The sequence below is a fragment of the Pelecanus crispus genome, chromosome 18, assembly GCF_030463565.1.
Source record: "Pelecanus crispus isolate bPelCri1 chromosome 18, bPelCri1.pri, whole genome shotgun sequence".
NCBI lineage: Eukaryota > Metazoa > Chordata > Aves > Pelecaniformes > Pelecanidae > Pelecanus > Pelecanus crispus.
Window position 1 is genome coordinate 8,836,862 of NC_134660.1, and position 25,362 is coordinate 8,862,223.

The 25,362-nt window shown below is 45.6% G+C and overlaps 1 protein-coding gene and 1 pseudogene across 1 annotated transcript; both read left to right on the forward strand.

Annotated features, from left to right (window-relative positions):
• Window positions 1–6,460: 6,460 nt before the first annotated feature.
• LOC104029767 (olfactory receptor 5V1-like) lies at window positions 6,461–7,030 on the forward strand (the record flags this gene model as incomplete). Its single annotated transcript, XM_009481236.2, has 1 exon — window positions 6,461–7,030. A coding segment is annotated over one exon (570 nt), but the record flags the coding sequence as incomplete, so codon positions are not given.
• Window positions 7,031–16,035: 9,005 nt separating this feature from the next.
• Window positions 16,036–22,822, forward strand: LOC142595308 (olfactory receptor 4D5-like; annotated as a pseudogene).
• The last annotated feature ends 2,540 nt before the right edge of the window (window positions 22,823–25,362 follow it).

The window sequence follows — 25,362 nt, forward strand, 5'->3', positions numbered from 1 at the left end:
AATGCCAGCACATAAAAGTGAGTAATTCATGAAACTCACAAAAAGGGAAATTTTGATCACAGGTTGACCTCAGGGTCTGGGTGTATGTATGCAATTTGGTTATATATCCATATATATTAACCCTACTCACATAAACCTTTGACCAAGTCTGAGACTAAGATTGGACCTAGACACACCTAGACTCCTCCCTGAAAGGAGTTTAGAAAACAAGGGGGTCTATTCTGAATCTCATGACTCAATGAGAGGGTCCCCTTATCCCCTGCACCCACGATCCCTCCGTGGATTATTCCCTACTCACATAAACTGTTGACCAAGTCTGAGACTAAGATTAGACCCAGCCACACCTAGACTCTGAAAGGAGTTTAGAAAGCAAGGGGCTCTATTCTGAACCTTGTGACTCAACAGGAGGGTCCCGCTTATCCCCTGCACCCACGATCCCTCTGTGAATCATTCTAACTTGAGTGTAACTGAATTTTCCTTTGTGCACTTCTTCCATGTAAATCATAGAGTGAACCTTGCCATTCTCAAATCTTTAACTAAGTCACTATCTTGATTGTAACAAATTCCATCAAACTGCTTTTTAAATTGGCTGATGCTTACATGCAGTTAAGAATTATACAACCTAATACTGTGATCTATCTCAAAAATATTAATAAATCTTAAATTGCTGCTAACCAAAGCCATGTAAAAAATCATATTCGCGACAAATTGGTGTAGTTGGCAGGATCCTCAAATCTGTATTTGCGACACCATGGCACGCACTTTGCTATCAGTAACAGAGTTGCATAATCACAGAAATTAAGGCTGGAAGAGAACTTTGAGAAGTCTGCTGTAGACTCTCTAATGCACAGTAGAAGTATGTTCCTGATATTCTTGCTAGATATCTGACTAGTATTAAAAAAAAAAAAAAATGGTATTGAAATCTATTTTTCAGCCTAATTATGCAGTATACTCCATTGCTTAATGAACTTTAATATTCAGTAAGTTTATCTTAGTATCTTACTTCAAATTTTATTGCTGAAAGAAATCCATTATCTTGTATTTATTTTCCTGTAGGACATGAAGCAGAGGATTACTTTCATCTCTGCAACTGCCTTTTATGTACATAAGAAACTGTTGGTTTGCTCTTCATATTCCTAAAGTAAACATGACCAGTCCATTTCACCTTTTCTTTTAGGTTATGTTTTGAAATCCTCCAAAAACTATGTTGCCTTTTGCTGCATTCTCTAATTGACCTGTGAAGAGAAAAGAACAATTTACAGACTATAATCTGATTCAGCCATGATGATGTTTGCCACAAAAGCATGACATCCAGAGATTTTGGCAAGCTGTAGATTTTCTTCAGAACTTTTGCTTAAGCTATTGTTCCCTTTTCTGTATTTCTGCATTGAATTGTTCTTATCTATGCCTTCGCGTATTTGAACTGCTTGTTGGCATACACAGAATTTTTTTTTCTCCCCATGTTGTTACAACTAATTAGAATGCTAAATTTTGCCCCAGGTGTTTTCTGCTATTCTACCCTAGAATGTTGTTGGTATATGAAAACATATGCTGTATTTATTCCATCATTTACATCATTAATGAAAATCTTGAATAGTAGTACTCCCAGGAAATGTGCTGTATATGCTTGCTCTTTATAAACTTCTATTTGGAGATTAAATATTTAGGAAGGGTTACTAATTTTAGAGGACTAATTCAGATACCTCAGCATAAGTATCTAATGACACTGGTCCTAACATCCAGATGTCCAAAGGTATCTAAAATAACTGAAAAGAGCTAGATGCATAACACAGGACCAACAGAATCCCATACTTCTGAAATGCAGTTTGAGATGAGAAATATATCTCAAATTCAGCTGTCCACCTATGTTTGGGTATCTGCTTCACTCCCTTAAATTTTGCCTAGTTACTCTTGGTAACTTCTCCTATTGTATGGGTTTCCAGCCATATGATATATATTGTATGTATAGTTTCAACGTTTACTAGTAGGTTCATCTACAAAATCTTTCCACACTTTCTTGTAAGAGAATTGTTATAAACATGCTAATGGTAAAATAGGTATGACTTCTCCAATATACCTGAGTAGTTACAATATGACAAATATTCACAATGGTGTTATGATCTGCAAGAGTAACAGCTTACCACATAAATAAAATCTGATGGAATTGAACCTAACTCTTTCTAGAAATTAAAGGCATTACATGAAAATTCATTTCCTGATGTACCGTAAGACTGTGACATGTAATATCTACTCAGGACAAAGGACTACCTAACAGAGTTCCCTGTCTTTGAAAGTGGCCAAAAGTATTTCCTAGGGAAAGGCATGATATGGGACAAACCTGTAGTGATACAAATATACACTGTCTTTAACCTTTTTTCATGCTTAACTCTCTTCTGACTAATGAGAGAGAACAGATAACAAATCTACTCTTATTCAGCTCATTGTTAGATGCCTAAAATCAAGTGAGATGAATTCTTGTGGAATGGGTGCTGAACCTGGGGAAAAAAGAGCTCAACAATTAATATTATTTCTCATGAAAGTAACTCCACCTAAGTAAGCAACTTGCTTGCTCAGTTAAACATTTCTCAACCCATAGTTATCTGTCAGACTACAATTACAAAGCCTCTGCAACATGATGAATGATTAGTAGTAGCTTCTTTGGTCTCACAAGGCAGAAAACATATCACTCCAGAGAGTTCAATGGAATAGTCTTCTAATAAAAGACAAGAAGAAGATGAACAGAAAGTAAGAAATCTATGTCAGCTCATTTCACAGCAATTCTTTCACAAAGGATTTGCTTGTTGCTATTTGGATAGCTGGGCTTTGGATAACAACAGCTCAGGTAGTTATTCCAATTGCTTTTATACTCAGTATGAAGAAAAAGAAATGTTCAAAGGCATGGTTCCCTGATCAGGCAGAAAATCTCTACAAATGTCTGTCTGTCGTCTTTGTTTAGGTAAGGACATCAGCCAAGTAGCTCAGCTGTTGTTATTGACATGGTAGCTACTTAACATTAGGAGAACAAAATCCATCTCTTAGATGAGAGGTCAGTCATAAATGAATTCTCAACTTCATGCTCATCTCGAAAGTTTTAGCAAATAAAATAATTTAGTTTGAATTTTAGTGACTTTAAATCAATGAGGTATTTAATCTCAGCTGAAGTATCAGTGGATATTTTCAGTATGGGTTAATAAAAAGTTCCTCTTTTCAGCATCCCTGGAGTTATTCCTTGGTCATCACATGTAAGTTGGAGGGATGCAGCATTCTTCAAGGTCAGAGTGTGTGAAAGGCTCTCTTGGTTAAGGCACAACTCTCTGGGAACAGAAGAAAAAAAATAGCAACCTATTATCCTGTCTTTTGTAAAATGCTCACTATTTCCTGTTCCATAATATTGTTAGTTTCTTTCACATGCCACAGAGTTAGTAAGAATATATTTAGGTTATAGAATTAAGGCTGAGTGAGGAATATGAAAGGAGATGACCAATAATGAGAGAGGTATGTGCTGGCCTTCTCCCCAGAAGACCACCAGCAACATGGAGAAGCCTTTTTTCCTGGTGGTATACTGCACAATTTTGTGTACTATTTTTGGCTTAAAGATGAACTGAGAGGAAGGATAAAAAACAATAGTGACATAGCTTGGAGAAGGAGAGAGCTGGAGAGAGCTTTAAGTATTATAGTGTTATAACTTTGGAAACATTTACTAATTTTTTTTTGTCTAAATAAATGAATTAAGAGAAGACAGAAAGGAGATATTGCATGGTTCAAACACTATCTAGTTATCTATCATGAATTAATTTCCTTATTTATCTATCAATATATCTGTTGATATATTTAATCAGCCTATCTGCACTTCAGTTATAACCTGTTCTAGATATGCATGTTGGAGGTAGATGAATTTCACTGTTTTTTTATTCTTATTTACAGGTAATTTTGGAGTATATATAGATGCGCATGTACATTTGTTATCTCATTATGCAATGTTTTGCACTAATAAACTCAATCAACACTTTCCAATATGCATTTGTAGAGAGAAGAGTATGAATAACAAATAGTTAATGACATCTTAAGAAAAAGAAGAAACTATTCTTTCCTTGGTGAGTACACAAATAATGCAGTGAATGTACATTTTGCAAGAACTATAAGTTAGTGTGGATTTCTGGGGGGCAGGACAAGACAGTGCAGAATCATGCGTGTACGTATATAGAAAAGAGCAAAAGTGAGCAGGCTTTGGCATTGTATATGTAGCCAAATCCCTTTCCATTTAACCCTGTAGTACTTTTAAAATACACTCCAGGGCATTTCCATAGCTCACACAAGGGTATTTCCATAGCTCTTTTGGGGTTTAAAAGAGGTAAACCAAAAATACTATCTTTTTGCCAGACTACTTTTCTTTGTGGATGGTGTCCTAGGTATTTTCTTTAAATTTAATGGAATAGCTTCATCTAATTTTTAAAAAATAACAAAATTAAGCCTGTAAGAACACAATTTAAACAAAAAAAACCAACTTTACCCAGAAATTAAAAGATGGATGGATACAAATGTAACTGTATTGTAAATTGAGATAGAAAAACATTTCCAGATGCTTATTACTTTCCAGTATCTGTAAATGCTGGTATGAATCATCTTCTGGAAGTAACCATTTTTCCTTAAATCTAGATTTCTATGATGAACTTTCAAACAAGTCAAAATAGGAAAAACTGTTTATAACTAAGAACATGTAAGTAACAAGACTTCCTGAAAAACAAATTTTTTCCCATTTGCATAGTACTGTGCTGGAAGCAGAAGAATCCAAGAACTAGATACTGATTTAAATGAAAAAAAATATCTTTGCTCATATCTCACCCTCTGGTAGCCTTCACTTTTTGTAATCCCCTGATTCCTTTCAGATCAAGTCCACACTTACTCCTACTTGCCTTGGGCGCCCATACATGTGACATGCTGGATCTGATTCTGCCTGAACTCTGGAGTTAGTTAGCTAGCTTTTCAGAGTGGAAACACCATGCTATGGGGAACTGACTCAAACTGCAGTTCTGCCTCCTGAGACACTATTCTTAATAAGTGCGTGGAGACACTTCACGATGATTTTCTATGTCATTCTGTAACTGAGATAACCTAGTTCCTACGTTCAGAGCTATGAACATCTATGTGTTTGAGATGCATCACACCTGTGTTAGACATCTCTCAGGTTGAGTGACTAACAATAATCACACAAGCGGGGAGAGTATTATGCTTGGGATTCTTACTGTTTTTTCCCTACATAAGTTTCTTCAGTTTACTGAAGAAGGTAATAAGGGACCTAATTCAGAAGGGCATGTTTGCACAGGAAACATCCCATGAGTGTTCTCTGCTTTAAAATCCAACTATCTGATATTTGAGCAGAATCATTATAAAAACAAAACTAAATAAAAAAACACCTAACAACTCCTCAGCTCCTCCCCCCAAACCCAAACATTTCAGCCCCAAACTTCCACTTGCCATAGTTCGACATGTGGGATCCAAACGCATCAATATATATCTCACAGACCTCTGTGTCCACAGGGGTTATACTGAAGCCATATGCTGTGGGAATTTGGGGCTCTCAGTAGAATAAGAAAAATGCTAAATAGTAGAATTCCTGAGAACTGGAGGAACCTTTAACTCATACTTTGTTCAGGACTGAGCTTATAAGTGAGAAAGCAAAGTCTAGGACCAAGTGCACAGACTTACTGGAATTCCTATGGTCTCTCCATGCTTGGTGATAAGGAGCCTAATTTGTAATTCTGGATTTTCAGGAGGAAGACAAACCACAAATCAGAGAAGCATGTCTTCAGTCTCAGGCTCAGCTTTCAAGATTTCACTCCTGTGTGGAATCTGAAAGGTCTTAGTAAGAGGACAAAATGAATAGGAACAAGAAGTGCCAGTTGGGCTCAATGGGGAAAAGGCCTATTTCAAACATTTTCTGCATACCTGTTCCAAACCTCCGGTTTCCTAACATGGATTGAAATCTCCTTTCTTAACCCCATATTGATCCACTACCTGGCAGTTCATGTGATCTTGTGTGTTCTGATTTCAGTGCTAACATTATGCATTTCTCTCCCCTTCAGGTCAAATAGAATAAATGGAAAACCAAACAAGTGGAACTGAGTTTGTTCTCTTGGGACTTACAAGAGATCCACTCCTTCAAAGCCTTCTATTCACTGTGTTTTTAATCTTTTACCTAATCATTTTATTAGGAAATATGGTAGTCATGATGGTCATAAGGACTGATGTCCACCTTCACTCTCCTATGTACATCTTCCTCTTTCATTTAGCCCTTGTTGACATCAGTTATGCCACCACTATTGTTCCAAAGATGCTAGTGAATTTGCTTGTGAAAGGAAGCATAACCATTGCTGTCAATGCTTGTATGACTCACATGTTCTTCATCTTCCTCTCAGCTGGGTGTGAAGTGTTTATGCTTTCAGTAATGGCATATGACTGATATGTGGCCATATGTAATCCACTGAAGTATCAAGTCGCTATGAGCAAACAATTCTGTTATCAGCTGGTAGGGAGTGCATGGGCAATGGGTCTCTTGTATTCAGTCCTAAACACAATTCCTGTGTTAAATATTCAATTCTGTGGGCACACAGAAATCAAACGTTTCAGCTGTGAGCTTCCCCCTCTCTTGTCTGCTGCTTGCAGTGGGACTTTTCTCAGTAAACTCATTCTTCTTTTTTCTGCTGTGATATTTGGGTCTAGCTCTGTTTTGCTCACCCTCATCTCCTACATCTATATCATCACCACTGCCTTGAAGATACAGTCTACAGAAGGGAGGCATAAAGCTGTCTCCACTTGCAGCTCCCACTTCATTGTAGTAGGGTTACTCTACATAACTGCTCTGTTCCAATACACAAAACCCAAATCAGTCTCATCAATCATTCTAGACCAAGTGCTGTCCGTCCACTACAGCATCTTAACCCCCATGCTGAATCCCATCATCTACAGCCTGAAAAATAAAGGTATGAAAACAGCCTTAGGCAGAATTCTAAAGAAGCTGCAGTTTGTGTAATGTCTGACCTGTGTATTTCAAATACATGTTCTTTAAAGCATGGACTTATGAGCAAATGACCAATTGGGATTCACTGGTTGCATTTTCTAGGCTATGTAATAAAAAACACATCCACATATCCACAAAGGAGCACAATGGCAGGAGGGGGACACCAAATAATAGTCTCCCCCAACAACTCCAAGGCCCATCACAGGGAGAGATATGAGCCCATCAGTGGCACATCTCCACAAGGATAGAGGAGCACAGAGGTGAAATGGAAGGCAGGGGAACTGAAATTACATGCTCAGAACGAGGGAACACCCTACCCAGGCTCCTCCCAGGGCTGTCACAGGAGATTTAACAGACCCATTCCAGGTGTGAAACCCATCACAATGAGTGAAGGATGGTCAAGGCTGTAGCACCTTTTGGACCAATGGGAGTTACTGCCTCAGTGTATGGGATGCATTATGGGATGCAGGGGACCAGTATTTTGGGAATGCACAGGACTTATTTTGGGATCTCTAGGGGAGGAACCAAAGGCAGTGAAAGTGGTGGACCTAGGTGATTTGGGGAGGAACCTATCATAGAATCAGAGAATCATAGAATCGTTTAGGTTGGAAAAGACCTTTAGGTTCATCCAGTCCAACCATTAACCTAACACTACCAAGTCCACCACTAAACCAGTTAAGGGTAGAGTAGCAAATTCATGTTTCCTGGCTTGGTGGCTGGATTATTTATAATGAAAGTAAAAACTAGGAATCATTAAGATTGGAAAGGACCTCTAAGATCATCAGTCCAATCATCAACCCAACACCACCATGCCCACTAAACCATGTCACAAAGTGCCACGTCTACCCGTTTTTTGAACTCTTCCAGGGATGGTGAATCCACCACCTCTCTGGGAAGCCTGTTCCAATGCTTGACTACCCTTTCCGTGAAGAAATTTTTCCTAATATCCAACTGAAACCTCCCATGGCGCAGCTGGAGCCCATTTCCTCTCATCCTATCGATAGCTACTTGGGAGAAGAGACCAACATCCACCTCACTACAACCTCCTTTCAGGTAGTTGTAGAGAGCAATAAGGTCACCCCTCAGCCTCCTCTTCTCCAGACTAAACAACCACAGTTCCCTCAGCCACTCCTCATGAGGCCTGTGCTCCAGACCCTTCACCAGCTTCATTGCCGTTCTCTGGACATGCTCCAGCACCTCAGTGTCCTTCTTGTAGTGAGGGGCCCAAAACTGGACACAGCATTCCAGGTGTGGCCTCACCAGTGCCCAGTACAGGGGGACAATCACCTCCCTGCTCCTGCTGGCCACACTATTCCTGATACAAGCCAGGATGCTGTTGGCCTTCTTGGCCACCTGGGCACACTGCTGGCTCATGTTCAGCCAGCTGTCGACCAACACCCCCACATCATTTTCGGCCAGGCAGCTTTCCGGCCACTCTTCCCCAAGCCTGTAGCGTTGCATGGGGTTGTTGTGACCGAAGTGCAGGACCCGGCACTTGGCCTTGTTGAACCTCATATAACTGGCCTCAGCCCATCGGTCCAGCCTGTCCAGGTCCCTCTGCAGGGTATCCTACCCTCCAGCAGATTGACACTCCCACCCAGCTTGGTGTCATCTGCAAACTTGCTGACAGCACACTCAATCCCCTCCTCCAGATTGTTGATAAAGATATTAAACAAGACTGGCCCCAAAACAGAGCCCTGGGGAACACCGCTCATGACCGGTTGCCAACTGGACTTAACTCCATTCACCACAACTCTCTGGGCTCGGCCACCCAGCCAGTTTTTTACCCAGTGAAGGGTACACCTGCCTAGGCCATGAGCTGCCAGCTACCTTAGGAGAATGCTGTGGGAGACGGTGTCAAAGGCTTTACTGAAGTCCAGGTAGATGACATCCACAGCCTTTCCTTCATCCACTAGGCAGGTCACCAGGTCATAGAAGGAGATGAGGTTGGTCAAGCAGGACCTGCCTTTCATGAACCCATGATGGCTGGGCCTGATGCCCTGGTTGACCTGCACATGCCTGTTGAGCGGACTCAAGAGAAACCACTCCATAATCTTCCCCAGCACCGAGGTCAGGCTGACAGGCCTGTACTTCCCTGGATCCTCTTTCCAGCCCTTTTTGTAGATAGGCGTCACATTGGCAAGACTCCGGTCATCAGGGACCTCCCCTGTTAACCAGGACTGCTGATAGATGATGGAAAGTGGCTTGGTGAGCTCCTCTGCCAGCTCCCTCAGTACTCTCGGGTGGACCCCATCTGGCCCCATAGAATTGTGAGTGTCCAGGTGGCATAGCAGGTCATTAACTGCTTCCTCCTGGATTATGGGGGCTTCTTTCTGCTCCCCATCCCTGTCTTCCAGCTCAGGGGGCTAAATGCCCTGGGGATAACTGCTCTGGCTATTAAAGACAGAGGCAAAGAAGGCATGAAGTACCTCAGCCTTTTCCTTGTCCTTGGTGACAATGTTCCCCCCCGCATCTGACAAAGGATGGAGATTCTCCTTGGCTCTCTTACTGTTGTTAATGTATTTGTAAAAACTTTTTTTATTATCTCTTACAACAGTGGCCAGATTGAGTTCTGCCTTTCCAATTTCCTCCCTGCATGACCTATCAAGATCCCTGTACTCTTCCTGAGTCGCCTGCCCCTTCTTCCAAAGGTGGTAGACTCTCCTTTTTTCCCTGAGTCCCCGCAAAAGCTCCCTGTCCAGCCAGGCCAGTCTCCTTCCCCGCTGGTTTGTCTTACGGCACATGGGGACAGCCCACTCCTGCGCCCTTGAGACTTCCTTCTTGAAGAACACCCAGCCTTCCTGGACCCCTTTGCCCTTCAGGATTGCCTCCCAAGGGACTTTCCCAACCAGTGTCCTGAACAGGCCAAAGTCTGCCCTCCAGATGTCCATGGTAGTGGTTTTGCTGCCCCTCCTCCTTACATCACCAAGAACTGAAAACGTTGTCATATCGTGGTCGCTAAGCCCAAGATGGCCTCCTACCATGACATCTCGCACGAGTCCTTCTCTGTTTGTAAACAGCAGGTCAAGCAAGGCACCTCCCCTGGTAGGCTCGCTTACCAGCTGCATCAGAAAGTTATCCTCCACACACTCTAGGAACTTCCGAGACTGTTGCCTCTCTGCTGTGTTGTATTTCCAGCAGATGGCCAGCAAGTTGAAGTCCCCCACGAGAACAAGGGCTAGCAATTGCGAGACTTCTGCCAGACGCTTCTAGAATGCTTCGTCTACCTCTGCATCCTTCTTGGGTGGTCTATAGCAGACTCCCAACAGGACGTCTGCCTTGTTGGCCTTCCCCCGCTCGTCCTTACCCATGAGCACTCAACCTTATCATCACCACTGTCAAGCTCTATACAGTCAAAACACTCCCTAACATACAGAGCCACCCCACCGCCTCTCCTTTCCTGCCTATCCCTTCTGAAGAGCTTACAGCCATCCAGTGCAGCACTCCAGTCATGAGTCATCCCACCACGTTTCTGTGATGGCGACTATGTCATAGCCATCCTGCTGCACAAGCGCTTCCAGCTCCTCCTGTTTGTTGCTCATGCTACGTGCATTGGTGTAGATGCACTTGAGACGGGCTATCGATTTTGCCCCCAACATTGCCATGCCGCCCCTGGGCCCCTCACTAGCGAGCCTGTTTATATCCCCTTCCCCCTTCAAACCTAGTTTAAAGCCCTCTCAATGAGCCCTGCCAACTCATGAGTGAGAATCCTTTTCCCCTTTGGAGATAGCTGATCTCCATCTGCTGCCAGCAGGCCCGGTGCCATGTAAACCTTCCCATGATCAAAAAAAACAAAATTCCACTGACGGCACCAGCCTCTGAGCCACTTGTTAATCAGGTGAGTTTTCCCGTTCCAGTTAGCATTCTTCCCTGCCACTGACGGATGTATGAAAACAGAGTGATAAGGGGATAAAAGGGACGGTTGCATATAAACGAGTACTGGTCAGCATGCTGGTGTGGTCATGCCCTGCAACTGATCAGTGCAGTCTGTTCTATCTTCTTACTAAATTCCATTTCTAACTCTTCTCCTGGGTCAGGGAGTCTATTCTCTGTGTACATGTGTGTATTCGGGCACACATGAGTGCTAGCAACTGGAGTTAGAACACAGGTCAGAGGACCCATGTGTCTGGATGCCCACAACTGGACAGAAATCAGTGAAATCAAATGCCAGCCAGTGGACTGGGACACAGACCAGAGACATTTGTGTCCATGCTGCCAGCAACCGCAGCGAGTGATGGTCTGGATGCCAGCAACTGGACTGGGACCAGGGGTCAGACAGCCCATGTGTTTATAGTGCTAGCAACTGGAGTGAGTGTGAGTGTGCAAGTGAGCACCATATCTGAGGTCAAATTCTATATGACAGGTAGGAAAAGTTAGATTGCAGTGTATTTGTCCCTTTTTAAATTCATTTCTGGAGGGCAGTGCTACAGTCAGTAATGGGAAACAAGTATCAAAAAAAGCAATAATAGTTTAGATTAATCATACCCCAAAAGTACTTTTTTTTCTTGTGTGAGTAAAAAGAGAACCCAATGTCAACAACTGGTATAATTGTCTTTACTTCATATAGCTAGGATTAGGTGAGAAAAGATCTTGTCAAGAGTGTATAAAAGTTATAGACAATTGGCATACAAATTTAAACAGCATTAAAAGTGTTTGAGTGTTGCCCAGAAAACATAACAGAGTATTTACAATAGCTGGTAGGTTTTTATGTTGATGATTGATTTGTCTTTCAATAAATGTAGTTCAATGTGGTTGGTTTGTTCTCTTGAGTCCTATGTACAGACAATAAACAATTCAGTCTGACAGACTCATCCCTTAATAATGACTTTCTGTCCAGGTGCACAAGAAACTGGTAGGGGGTAGAGCCAAGATAGTTGATCCAAACTGAACAAAGGGGTATTCTATAACATATGACATCATGCTCAGTAAATAAACTGGGGGGGGAGTTGGCTGAGGGGGAGCAATCGCTGCTCCGGAACTGACTCCGTATTTGTCGGCAGGTAGTGAGCCACTGCATTTTGCATCACTTATTTTTTACATTATTATTATTATTTTCCCTTCCTTTTCTGTCCTGTTTAACTCTCTTTTCTCAAGCCATGAATTTTACTTTCTTTTTGTTTCCAATTCTCTCCCCCATCCCACTGGGGAGCAGGGGGTAGCGAGTGAACAGCTGTGTGGTGTTTAGCTGCCTACCAGGTTAAACCACAATAGATTTGTCAATGCTGGTCTTGCTAGTTAAGACTGAGACAAAGGCGGCATTTAGTACTTCAGCCTTTTCCGTGTTCTGCATAACCAGGTCCCCTGTCTCATTGAGCAATAGGCCCACATTTTCCCTTGTCTTCCTTTTGTCTTTTATGTACATATAGAAGCCCTCCTTGTTTTCTTTTACATCCCTGGTCAGATTTGATTCCATTTGGGCTTTAGCTTTCCTAACTTAATTCCTGGGTGCTTGGACAATATTTCTGTATTCCTATCAGGTTACCTGTCCTTGCTTCCATGCTCTGTATGCTTCCGTTTTGTATTTGAGTTTGGCCAAGAGCAACTTGTTCATCCTCACAGGCCCCCTGGCATTTTTGCCTAACTTCTTATTCATTGCAATGGAAATCTCTTGACCTTGGAGGAGATTACCCTTGAATATGAACCAGCTTTCTTGGACCCCTCTTCCCTCTACAGCCTTATCCAAGGGGACTTTTCTAAGCAGAACTTTGGAGACGCCAAAGTCTGCTCTCCTGAAGTACAGGACTGTGAGCATGCTTAGATGTGGGAGACTCTTTGGACAGTTCAGATAAGCCTTAGAGATGTTGCCTCATTCGATCTTTCTGTTTAAATGATAGATGGAAAATAGGTAGATGGAAAAAATATATACTGTCAGAATAAAATTTGCCTGTAACCTGCCACAATATGAAAAACTGCTTGAAAATCTCCTGAAAGAAATTTCCGTGCAACAGGAAATTTAAACAAAATCAAGGATATGACAATTACAAGCAAGAGGAAGTAGAATGGAACAATGCCCTGAAGTTTCAGATTCATAACTTGAAACAGATTCACAGTTGGAGTGAATGATTTAAAATGGTTTTAGACAACAAATGCTGTAGTTTGTAAGTTTATTTGGGTATGTGTTTGTAAGGATATGTGGAAGAATAGTGTCTGCTCCTTTAAGGGTGTCCTTAAAGGAGCCATGAACAAGAACATACAGAGGCAAACCTGACAAATACATGATAAAGGAGGTCATGATGGGAACAAACCTGGTTAGTGGAGGAAGTCTGAGAATGTTTCTTTTTCCTGATTGGGAGGATAAAGAAAGAGAGGAGACAAACACACAGAGACATAAACCCTGATCAATTAGCATTAACAAAGACAATAATCAGAAACTAACCTGGTTAGTCACAATAATTGATAAGCTATCAAGACACTGCAGGCAAACTAGGACTTTGCAACTGGTAAGGATGCAGACCTGAGGGTCTGGGATGTTGGTCAGTGGTACTGTGCCACCTGATGAGGCAACTTGCAGGGGAAGGGGAGCCAGGAGGAACAAAGTGGGGGGATGAGAAGAAAAGGGTATGAAAGTGGCCAGTCACATATAAAACTGAACCAGCTTGCCTGGCTGAGCCCTGTGCCTGACCACTGCAATCTGTCCTGCCTTCTCAATAAATGTTTTCTTAACTTTCTGCGTAATCTCATTCTATCCTGTGTGTATGTGTGTTGCAAAGACCAAGTACCAGCTACTGGGGAGACTGGTGTGAGTAGATTTGGTGCCAGCTACTGGAGTCAGACCAGGGATGTGGGTGTCCCTGGCCTGTGGTATCAGCTGCTGGAGCCAGTTGGGGTCCCCGTGCAGCTACTGGCGCTGTGGGGTCTTGGCTTCCAGCCACTGGGGCAGGAAGTCTGTGTCCCCAAACCATCTACTGGGGGAGACTGGTGTGAGTGAGGCAAGTGAGGGCCTCTGAGCTGGTGGCTGGAGTGGGATAGCAGATCAGAGCCCATGTGCCTGGTGCCAGCTGCTGGGAGGCCCAAATGGCTGTATCTTCCCCAAACCAGGTATGCATGAGGTATACAAAGCAAACTTCAGGATGGACCAGCTGGCAAGTAGGGGACCCATGGAGCAGTCAGGGGCTGAGATCTGGGAAGGGGTACCATGCAGACAGAGGAACCATGCTAGTGCTCAAGGGACCTGTGAGCATGTGTGTGCTGGTGAACCCAGACAGTGTAGTGTGTGTGCCTGCACTAGTGACCTCCTGCCTCTGATGGCCCAAGAGGAGGAGGGGACATGGCTGTCTGTGTTTGTGTGTGATGTGGGTCCTGTGTGTGGGTGGTGTTGATGGCAGCACCTTGGCTGTGGCAGTCTGTGTCACTGGTGTCAGGGTACCCTGTGTGCATGTGTATGTCCAATGTGTGTTTGTGTGTCTCTGGAACATGTGCACAGCTTTGCTGCTGGTTGAACCTGCAAAGGGGAAAGTGGCAGCCACATCCCTCAGCCTGGCAGAGACCCTGTGTTCCCAGGCATTGGGCTGGGCTCCAGAGGACCTGGCAGGAAGCTCCTGGGCTGGGGCTGCTGGAGGAGCTGGCCATGCTCTAAACAACCCTTCACAGAATTCTGACCTGGAAATTCAAGTTGTATCAACATCTAGTAACTGGGTATAATAGCCCCCCTTTTTTTTTTTTTTTCCTGTCTTTTTCCTATACTTTTCATATCCTCCATGGCATATTAAAGTACACATGTGTGGTTGTGTTTGTGTGTGTGCATGACAGAGATAAATGCTTGGTAATCTGTTGAAAAATATACAGAAAATTTTAAATGGTACTGTGACATCTTGGTTGTTTGGCTCCTTCAAGGTAGCTTCATTTAACTCTAGCGGCTTGATTTTATTGTAGGCATCTAGCACAGGGCAGGTATCTGCTGTCCATTTATATTCAGGGATAGACATAGTATCTTCTAGGGTATAAATTCTCCCACTCTGGAGCCATGATCTAAACAAGGTAAACCGAGTCATCCCTTTAAGCTGTTTGTTGATCTTCATTGACTATGGAGGGAGCCAAAGCTGTCATGCTCAAATTGTGCAGATCTCTGTCTAGTACAATGTCAGGGATTGCTATAGACAGATGGCTGTTGACTTTCTCTGCAGCTGTGCTAGCTATGGAAGTTTACTGAGCCCTTATGAGAGGAAGAGAGGTAAAAGTGGGATCATTTCTAAATTAATGTTGTGATTTGCAGACATATATTCTGAATTATACATGAAACAAGCCTGTTTGATAGGAAGGGAAAAACTCTTCAAAACCTACCAGAAAGCAGTAGAGAATAGAGCAGGATGCAAGGAAAGTGCTCAGGTATTAGCAAAAGGCTAATGAAGGATATATGAAAAACACAGACTGCTTTCTTAGTAGTAATCTGCTTGTTGATTCATGACCTCTTAGAAAGAAATCAGCAGCTGAAGAATTTCCTGGTGTGACTGTAACAGAAAATGAGCTAAAATTTCAAGGGAAACAGAAATGCCTTGACATATTCCTGAGTAGCTCACCAGTATGACAATGTCAAGATTTTGAACTATTAGGTACATATCCTTCCAAAAGGAAAGCAAATCAAAACACCACACATGCAAATTAATTTCCCCAAAACACAGAGAACTATTTATTCATGTGCTGACATTCTTAAAATTTATGTCTATGGTGTTTGCATTTCAGCTTCCATAAGACAGTGTATTTATCTAATGAAGAATTTTAAAGGTGTCTCTGAGTGATGCTAAGGTAGCACAGAAACTGTGCAGTGATGTGCCGCTTAAGCTATCTTAGAAAACACAAACTCTTCAGGAAAGCATGTTGTCTTAACAGCAGGCCTGAGAGAGCAGTCAAGCTACTAGACACTCACTAGCTCAATGGAGAGGAATATTAATGAAGAAACTCCCAAACCTGGTTTCTGATCATCATCCATGAACCTTGGAGCTGTAGCATATTCCCTTCTCTTCCTGGCCAGCCCGCTACTTCTCCCCTACACCTGTGCTATGGAAGCCTGAGCTGAAGCAATGGTACTGTGAAATTTCTCCTGAGTAACTGAATTCATCCTCCTGGGGATTTCTGATACAGGGGAGATGTAAGTACTCTTCTTCACCTTCTTCTTCCTCACCAGTGCCATGGTTCTGCTGGGGAATGTTCTCATTGTGGCAGTCAGGGCTGACCCCAAGCTGTACTTACCTACTTTCGCCTCTGCAATTTGTCCTTCATGGACTTTTGTTACACCTCTGTCACTTCTCCCAGGATGCTGATGGATCTGCTCTCCCAAAGTAAGACCATTACCTTTGAGGACTGTATAGCCCAGCCGTTTTTTCTGAACTTTGTTGGGGCAACAGAGATGTTCCTCCCAGCAGTGATGACATACAACTACTATATAGCCATCTGTGAGCCCCTGCACTACACAGTCGTCATGAGCCAGCAGGTGTGTTGGGTCCTGGCATCTGCCTGCTGAGCAGGGGGTTTCCTCCACTCCATGGTCCAGATGCTGCTCACAGTCCAGCTCATCTTCTCTGCCCTCAGCACAATTGACAGCTACTTCTGTGACATGCCTCGGTCATCTGGCTGGCCTGCATTGACATCTACATCACTGAGTGGTTCACGGCCTCCAACAGTGGCTTAATAGCCCTGGTTTTCTTCCTGGTGCTGGTCACATCTTACACGTTCATCTTGGTCACAATCAGGGTCCGCTTCACTGAGGGGCACTGGAAGGCACTCTCCACCTGTGCTTCACACATCATCATCACCCTCTTGTTTGTATCCTACACCTACATCTACCTCTGGGCCTTCTCTAACTTCTACAAAGAAGAAACTGGAAATGCAAAACAGGTCTTTCAACACTAATTTCCAAGACCTAGAAAATTCCATCCCACAAGAATTAAGAGTTAGTTTACATTTTTTGGACATTAGTATATAATATGGATCAAAGACATTTCTTAACGTAGCCCAGCAGACTAGCTTCACTATACCTGACATAATCAGTGTATCAGGATATGTGAGAGACTACTAAGATCATGTTTACACTTGGTCAGCTGGATCCCCCAATTTGAAGGTCAAGGAAAGTGTTTTTGCTTTCTACAGTTAAGCTGTATGTGATGTAATACAATCTCAGAAGGAATCATCCTCACCTGAGATTTTCATCTGACCTTCTTTATAGTTAACAAATATTTGTGGATCCTAGGGTATGAATGTGTCTATTCTAAGAGAATAGAGTGCCTGGGAAGAGGTTTTTTTGACCATAAGGAAGCTTAGAATGATGAGGTCAGATGGACTCACTTGTGGTGCCGATTTGGGTGAAATAAATCAATGTTCTCATCTATAGTTGGAATACCTTGGGACAGCCCATTGCTGAAGCTTATAGCTAGACTCATGCTCAACTATTTGAACAGAATATGTCTGATTTTTTTTGTCACCACATTAAAGATACAATGCATTGCAGTGGTATAATGTTGTTCAGTATTACATAACACAAGACAATACATTATAAAATCATAGCAGCAGTAAAAATATATTTGCAAAATATAAACTTTTCAAATTACGGATATGTATAACTGTTCATATTAAAAATAAATGTTGAAAGACTGAAACCTTCTAAACAGTTTTACTTGTGTGGAGTCATGATTTTCAAATAAAGAAATCTAGTACAAAAATTTTCTCAGCTCTGTCAAGCTATTACTGTACTTAGCCACCAGATGGCAGAGTCAATTAAGCTAAGTATACCTAAGGGCATCTACCCCAATGTTGATGTTTATAGGTAAGTTAAAGATGGTGGAGATACTGTTTGTTGGCTTTTCTTTAGACGTATAAGGATGTGGGGTTTTTATCTTTTCTGAAAACGACAATAATTCTCTCACACAAATACATTATTAAAATCATATGGGGAATACATATGTAAAGGAAGAAGTGACACTATACAACATTGTATCTGGGGAGATAATGACAAAGAAAAGACAACAGGATTTTCATTAAAATTCAACAAAATTTCAGTGTCTCCAGACAAAAAAGTACAGTAAGTTGCATCATCTGTCTATGTTAGAGTGAATGACTCTTAGGGTTGGATTCATCCCATGTAAATTTATGCATCTTGCTGAAGAATCTTATTCCAGTGCTTAGGTGGTTTAAGGTTTCCCAACAGAGAAAAAGATAGCATTAGAAGGAAAACATGCAATATGGTTGAGGGTGAAAAAATTGGCACTATTTACCACTAACATAAAGCACATACATGACTAGGTTATGCTCAGACAAAACCTGTAAGTTCCTTCTGTTTTCAGTGGAGAGTCAGGCTGTTCCTGGAGATGATTCATCCCAGCCTCAGGAAAAATCACTCCTTGAAGATGCTAATTTCATTCTCTCTGAATAATACAGAGAAATCCTGATTAAATAGGTTGCTTACATACAGCTAAAGTCCAGTGACAAAATCTTCCTGTATGTTTTCCCCAAGTATTTGACATATACATGCACTTGGAACAGTTCATTATGATGACTGGACTAATGTACTGGTGTGGTATGCAAAATGACACTATGGCATGGTACAAAACTGCAGGGTTGGGAAGGTAATGCATGTGGATTTCCAGGGCAGGCATTTTCACACATGTGCCTTTTCACAAATGCCTTGTCCATGTCTGTTAAGGTCAGTGCATCTCAGATACAGCTGGTTTACTGTGCACATAAAGATGGTCAGAGCAACACATTGTGCTGCTTGCTTTGATATTTACTAGTGCTGCATTACCTCTCCTGGGTGTAGCTGTGCAGTAGATCTAGACAAATCAGGCTTACTGAGCATATGCAACATGTCTATACAACAGATGAGATCCATCTCCCTGAAATTAAGCTGTTTAAATATTAGGTGACTTGATCTAATATGGTTGTCTATGCTGTCTAGGTCTATAATAGAGATAGGCCCTTCCAGAAGATAAGTCATCATATCCCTTCTACAAACTCATAAATTAACCTCTGAACCTCCTGCCTAGCCTTTCACTATAGAGAGAGTAGACAGCATTAAATTAAACTAACCTAGCTACTGTTAACTGAGATTCTTTGCATCCCACATCTCCATTTTACTTGCATCAAAACTCTTTGCATATACTACAGCAGCAATCTGAGACACCTCACCTGCCCAGAACGCAGGGATGACTGCAAAATCAGTATGGGAAGAGCTACACAGATGAAGCAACAGCTATGTGTCTGCCTTTCGCACCCATCAGTGCAGTATATAATTCCAGTTTAAGACTTGGGCAATGACAACACAGAGGACTACAATAGTTTTTCTTTGCCGATTGTCCAGACTTTTAGCCCTGTCATACAGGACCACCTGGATACTTGTCCACTTGTTATATCCCTGAAATAGTTATGTGAAGGAGACTAGATTGAGCATAAACTTGTGTCTTGATCCCAACCTTGTTTTCTGAGCTGGTGAATTATCACAATGAAGTATGATGCTTTCCATTTTCAATAACTCTCCTCTGGTAGGGTGCTATCTTAAATTATCCCTCACACCCACACCAGCAGAAAGAGGAAGAACATGAGAAGCAGAAATCATTGATCTTTCTGGTGGCTTGACCCTGGCTGGATGCCAGGTCCCACCAAAGCCACTCTGTCACTCCCCTCCTCAACTGGACAGGGGAAAGAAAATATAACAAAAAGCTCGTGGATCAAGATAAGGACAGGGAGAGATCACTCAGCAATTACCATCACGGGTAAAACAGACTCGACTTGGGGAAATCCATTTAATATATTAACAGTCAAATCAGAGTAGGATAATGAGAAATAAAAACCAAATCTTAAAACACCTTCCCCCAACTCTTCCTCCTTCCTGGGCTCAGCTTCACTCCTGATTTTCTCTACCTCCTCCCCCTGAGCAGCACAGCAGGATGGGGGATGGGGGTTGTGGTCAGTTCATCACACATGGTGTCTGCTGATCCTCCTCATTCTCTTCTCCCGATCCAGTGTGGGTTCCCACCCATGGGAGAGAGCCCTCCATGAACTTCTCCAGTGTGAGTTCTTCCCATAGGCTGCAGTTCTTCATGAACTCTTCCAGCATGGGTCCCTTCCACGGTGTTCAGTCCCTCAGGAACAGACTGCTCCAGCATGGATTTCCCATGGGGTCACAAGTCCTGCCAGAAAAACCTGTTCCACCATGGGTTTCTCTCCATGGGGTCACAGGTCCTGCCAGGAGCCTGCTCCAGTGTAGGCTCTCCATGGGGTCACAGCCTCCTTTGATTGCATCCACCTGCTCTGGCATGGGGTCCTCCATGAGCTGCAGGTGGATATCTGCTCCACTGTGGATCTCCATGGGCTGCAAAGGGACAGCCTTGTTCACCACCATCTTCACCACAGACTGCAGGGGAACCTCTGCTCCAGTGCCTGAAGCACCTCCTTGCCCTCCTTCTTCACTGACCTTGGTGTCTGCAGAGTCATTCCTTTCACATATTCTCACTCCTCCCTTCCAGCTGCTGTTGCATAGCAGGTTTTTTCCTCTTCTTAAATGTGTTATCAGAGAGGTGCTACCACCATCGCTGATTGGCTCAGCTTTGGCCAACAGTGCGTCGGTCTTGGAGCCAGCTGACCCTGGCTCTATCAAATACGGGGGAAGCTTCTAGCAGCTTCTGACAGAAGCTACCCCTGTAGCCCGACCACTACCAAAACCTTGCCAAGCAAACCCAATACAGCTCTATTAAGTTCTGATGCATGGTTTGCCATATCACCTGGCCTGTCAAGCCAGTTGAGCATCCTTTTCAAATATCCTCTCTCTCGTCTGCTCTAAATAATTCTTTCAACAGTATTTGAACATCGGAATATGAGGAGTTGTGCCCCATACAGATATTGGAAAAGCATTGAGCCAATCACTCAGCATCCTCTTGAAGAAGTGGCACTCCCCCAAAGTGCTAGATCTCCTGGATTCCAAGGTTGCTGAGTGTATACATGCAACACTGGTGCAGGAGCAGCATTGCCTGCACCCACGGGGGCAGCATCCCTCTGTGCTGAGGATGTTTCCTCCCGGCCAGAGCCACCCGTGCCCTGCAGCTGGAATAGGGGAGGCAGCTGCTGGCAGCAGAGGCTGGCAGCTGCCAGCTCCCCGCAGCCCCCGCAGGCGGCGCCAGGGAGAGGAGGGGGTCTGCCCAGCCCGGGATTTATTGCCTGCAGAGCCCGGCTAGTCGCGTCCCGCTGCGCTGAGTTCAGGGGGGGGCCTGGCCTTCGCTGCCCCCACCTGGGTCCTCCTTTTCGATAGCTGGGGACGAAGGTTGGGTTCCTGTAAATGTGACTCTCCTTTTCACCCGGTGCTTCTCCCAGCCAAGACCAGGAATGCGGCACCCGAGGCGGGTGACATTGGGCGCCTGTGTCAAGGGCTGGACACCCCCGACGACGCGCCTCTGTTGGAGACCTCTAACGAAATAGCAAAGGTAGCTGGCCCCACAGACCGGCGTGGGGGCCTGGTGCCTGGGCTCCTGCACCTCCAGGCTCCGGTGCCATTTCCAGAGGGAGCTGTCGCGCCAGCACCTCTGTTGTTAGCAAGTGGCAGGAGGCTTCGAGGCGTGCCTGGCCTTTAGGCACACTGTCAAAGGAGCGGACACCATGCGGGGTGTGCATGTTTGTGTGTGCGTGCGTGAGAGAGTGCTGTTGTCAGAGGACAAGCTTTGCAGGTAAGCAAACAGCGTGGGAGGAGGCACTTCTAAATCTCTCGGCTATGTAAAATACAAACGGCACAAGTGTGCTGTGATTGCCCCTTCCGTGACAGGCAAACTGCTGAACTCGGAGTCCCTTCAAGGCTCCTTCCCATTCTGCAGAGCCAGAGTTTTGTGACTGGGTCTCTCCTGTTTCTGATTTCCCTCCAGACTGTCTGCAAGTACTTCCCCCCAGCACAGGCCACAGACTTCATGAGCACCGTCACGGAAAGCTTGAAGTGTGCCACAGACAAGCGTGCATGGGCCGCTGGGGTGTGGATGACTACCTTTCTGGAGAAGTGTGGACGGCTAATATATCAGGAGGTAAGAGAGATGTTTTTTTCAGTTTGGCTTTGACTTTTCTCCATTGGCTGTCATGCTACACCTCGTGCAGTTGACACGAGCTAAAGAAACGCAGCCCAAGTGCAGAGCCGAGGGCTATCACTGGTCCGAGCTGCGCGTTAGCACCTCCTGCCACACTGTGCTTTGTGGAGCGGGGAGGGCGTGGGCACGTGCAGCCCAAAGTCCCCCGCTGGAGCAGGTCCTTGCCGTAGGTGAGACAGTTACCTCTGGGACACACCAACCTTCCCGTTCCTCTCCTTTCACTGCGAGCCTTCCTTATGGGCTTGAGGAGTGTTTTTCGCTTTGATCTCGCATTGCCACAGCCAGGAGGTCAGCGTTATCCAGGCTGTCGGGAGCGAAATTTGTCCATCTCTTCAGCGTGTGCACAATGCTCAGCCCCTGGCACCACCGGGCCCAGGCACGTGCAGCGGCTGAGGGCGCATGCCTGTGTGCGTGCATGTTTGCGTGCCAGGAGCACGCTCACCCCCACCCGTGAGCCAGGGCTCGGGCAGAGCGGCGGGGTGAAGTTTAGGGCTAGACCCTGACAGCATGTCAAGGGAGCAGGCATTGCTCCTGCACTAATTGACCGTGTTTGTGTGCCGTAGAGGTACGGGGAAAGGAGGCATTGCCGCATCCTTTCTCGCCTTCTTCCTTTCAGGTGCCGGAAGTCCTGCACATCCTTTACAGCCGCATGCAGACCATGCAACAGAGCAACCACAGGCCCCTCCTGCTCCACACGGTGTATCTCCTGGCCCACTTTCACCATGAGGCCGTGGTCGACAGCCTCCTCCAGAAATGACTGCCCATGGACAGGTCTGTGCGCTGCCACTTTGCCCCGCTGTGGTTAAACACGTCTCGCCCGTGTTAGGGGGAATCCAATGAAGAAGAAAGGCGCTTGTCTCCCAGAAGGTCTGAGCATTGCAAGGCCACGTGCTCCCGTCTCTGGAGGGAACCAGGCATCATAAGCCCCACTGCTGACGACGAGAGTGTTTGGCCTCTGGTGAGGGCACCGCAGCTACCAAGGATATGACTTCAAGGGTGAAAGTCTCGTCCCCTGCAGGGATGCGATGGAGCTGTGGAGGACCCTGGGGAGAAGCGTCCTTGGGATTCAGGTCCTGAAGTGCTTAACCCGGAAATTAGAGGCAGCAGGAGAGAACAGCTCTGGGCCCCACTCCTCCGCTCACAAACCGGACCACAGCCAGGCTGCTCTGGAGTCCCTCGTGGTATGTTCGATGGCAAAGGCATTCCTGCAGCTTTGCGTCTGCTTTCTAACTATCACATGCCCAGGGAGACTGCGCGGGGGTGACGTGCTGGGGTGTCTCAGCGTTAGCGCTGTGAGGGGCCGCGACACTTTCCTGCTCCTGGGCCGCAAGGCTGTCCCTCGTGTGAGACCTGCAGGCAGCAAAAGCTCCCCGGGAGAGACAGCGGGACTGCGCTGGTGGGCAAAGCCCTTGTTTAATGGGTGCTTTTGGCTGACTTTCCCTGTAGCTCCCCCGTGCCATCTCCGAGGTGGTGTTCGTGCTGCCAACCGAGGAAAGGGTCCGGCGCCTGCTTCCCCGTCTCCTTCCAGGCCTCCTGGGTGAGGTCAGCAAGGCGCTGGGGGAGGAGATGCTGCTTCCCCCTCTGAGGCGCCCGAGGGGGCTCTTCCTCAGTGCGCTGAGGAGTGAGGACAAGCTGTGCAGGTAAGGAGCAGGAGGGTCAGGGAAGTTGGGAAGCTTTACTTCCCCAGCCAGGCGTGTTCATTTGTGGTGCTGAGGGAGCGCTTTGGCCTGCCCTGTTTCCTAGGTGTGGTGGCAGGTTGCCAGAGCTGGCTTGACTTCCCTTCTTTCCTGAAGAAATATCCATTCCCGGAGAGGAAGGGGTCACGGGGTTGGCCCCGCCAGCTGCTCTCGTCGTGCCACCTGTGCAGCCTCGACAGCAGTGTGTCCTTCTTCTCCCTCCGCTGACCGGGGAGAGACCCTGCGTGGGGTTGGCCTGGTCGAGCAGCCTGCAGATGGGGGACACCCCTCCTGGCCCGGGGGCCGTGGCTCAGTTCCAGCCATGGCCGTCTGTGGCTTGGTGTCCTAGAGACTTAGCTCATGCTATCTGTGGCCTGGCAGGGTGTGACCACTGGGCTTGACCACAGCACCGGAGTCCCTGCCTGTAAAATCTATAGGTGGGCGGACCCATCGCATCGCCTCCTTGTAGCACTGGACTCTGCCCCCGCTCCTGGTCCTCAAGAGTTGGGGGAAATGGGGGCTGTCTGTGACCTGCAAGTCATGCTGCATAAAATGCTGGTGAGAAGAGCCCTTAGGGAGTGCCTTGGGTGTCTGGCATCGAGTGAGCCCAGGGACCCTGGGTTTCCTCCTGCTGTCAGTGGCTTGAGGCACGGCAGAGGACGAACATGCCCGTTTTCTGAGAGCTTTATGGATGTGAATGCTACAAAGCATCATTTCAGGGGTACCTGGTCTCCAGCTCGGAGGAGTTTGGGATGAGTGAACCAACACGTCCCGAGGCGGCAGAGATTTTTTGCTACAGACAAATCTTCCCCGAAAGTGCTGCAGTTTGAGATGTCTTTGGGCTTTTTTTTTTTTGCCAGCCCTTACCGTGAGGCTCTAGAGCTGGTGCTGAGCAGATGCATGGAGAAGAGATGGCTGCTGCTGCTATGGAGGCAGGGAGCGTGGGCATTTCTCGAAAACCCGCAGGCTCACGCCAATGGCGTGTGTCTCCTGATGAGGTGAGACCCCGGGGCTGCACCTCACCTTCCTGTGGGTAGCTGTGCCCAGGAAAATGGCTGCCAGGACCATTCCCGCGTGCCCAGGGAGCTGTCTCGCGGGGCTGAACAGCGCCTGCATCGGAGCAGGGGAAGTTTTGGGTCATGGCCTGTGGTCTTGCCGCATAACCATGTGTCGCCTTCTTGTGCTCCGTGTGCAGTGTCCTGCTTCGCAACCAGCTCGTCTCAAGGGGTGTGATATGGGCCCTCTCCCAGTGGCTGAACTCCCACTCGGAAAACCTGCAGCTCACAGCGACAGCTTTCTTTGCTGAGGTGAGGCAATAGGAGGGGAAGGAAGGGTTCAGAGGGCTTCTCTCACGAAACTGTTGCTTGGGATGTCTCTTTCTGACAGAAGAAGGAGCCAGAATGGATCCGATGGATTGTCGTTTCTACGAAGCCTGTTCGTGTGCTGGGCCTGGGCTTAGGTGGCACCCTGGCACTCACGGGCATGTTGCTTTATTGTAGCTGATGAAGGACCCACCAGTCACAGAGAAGAAGTTCCTGGAGAGCGTCCTAGGTGTCTTGGTGGAGAAATCACAGCACCGAATCAGCGCCGTGCGGCAGATGGCAGTGAGAGGCCTGGGCAA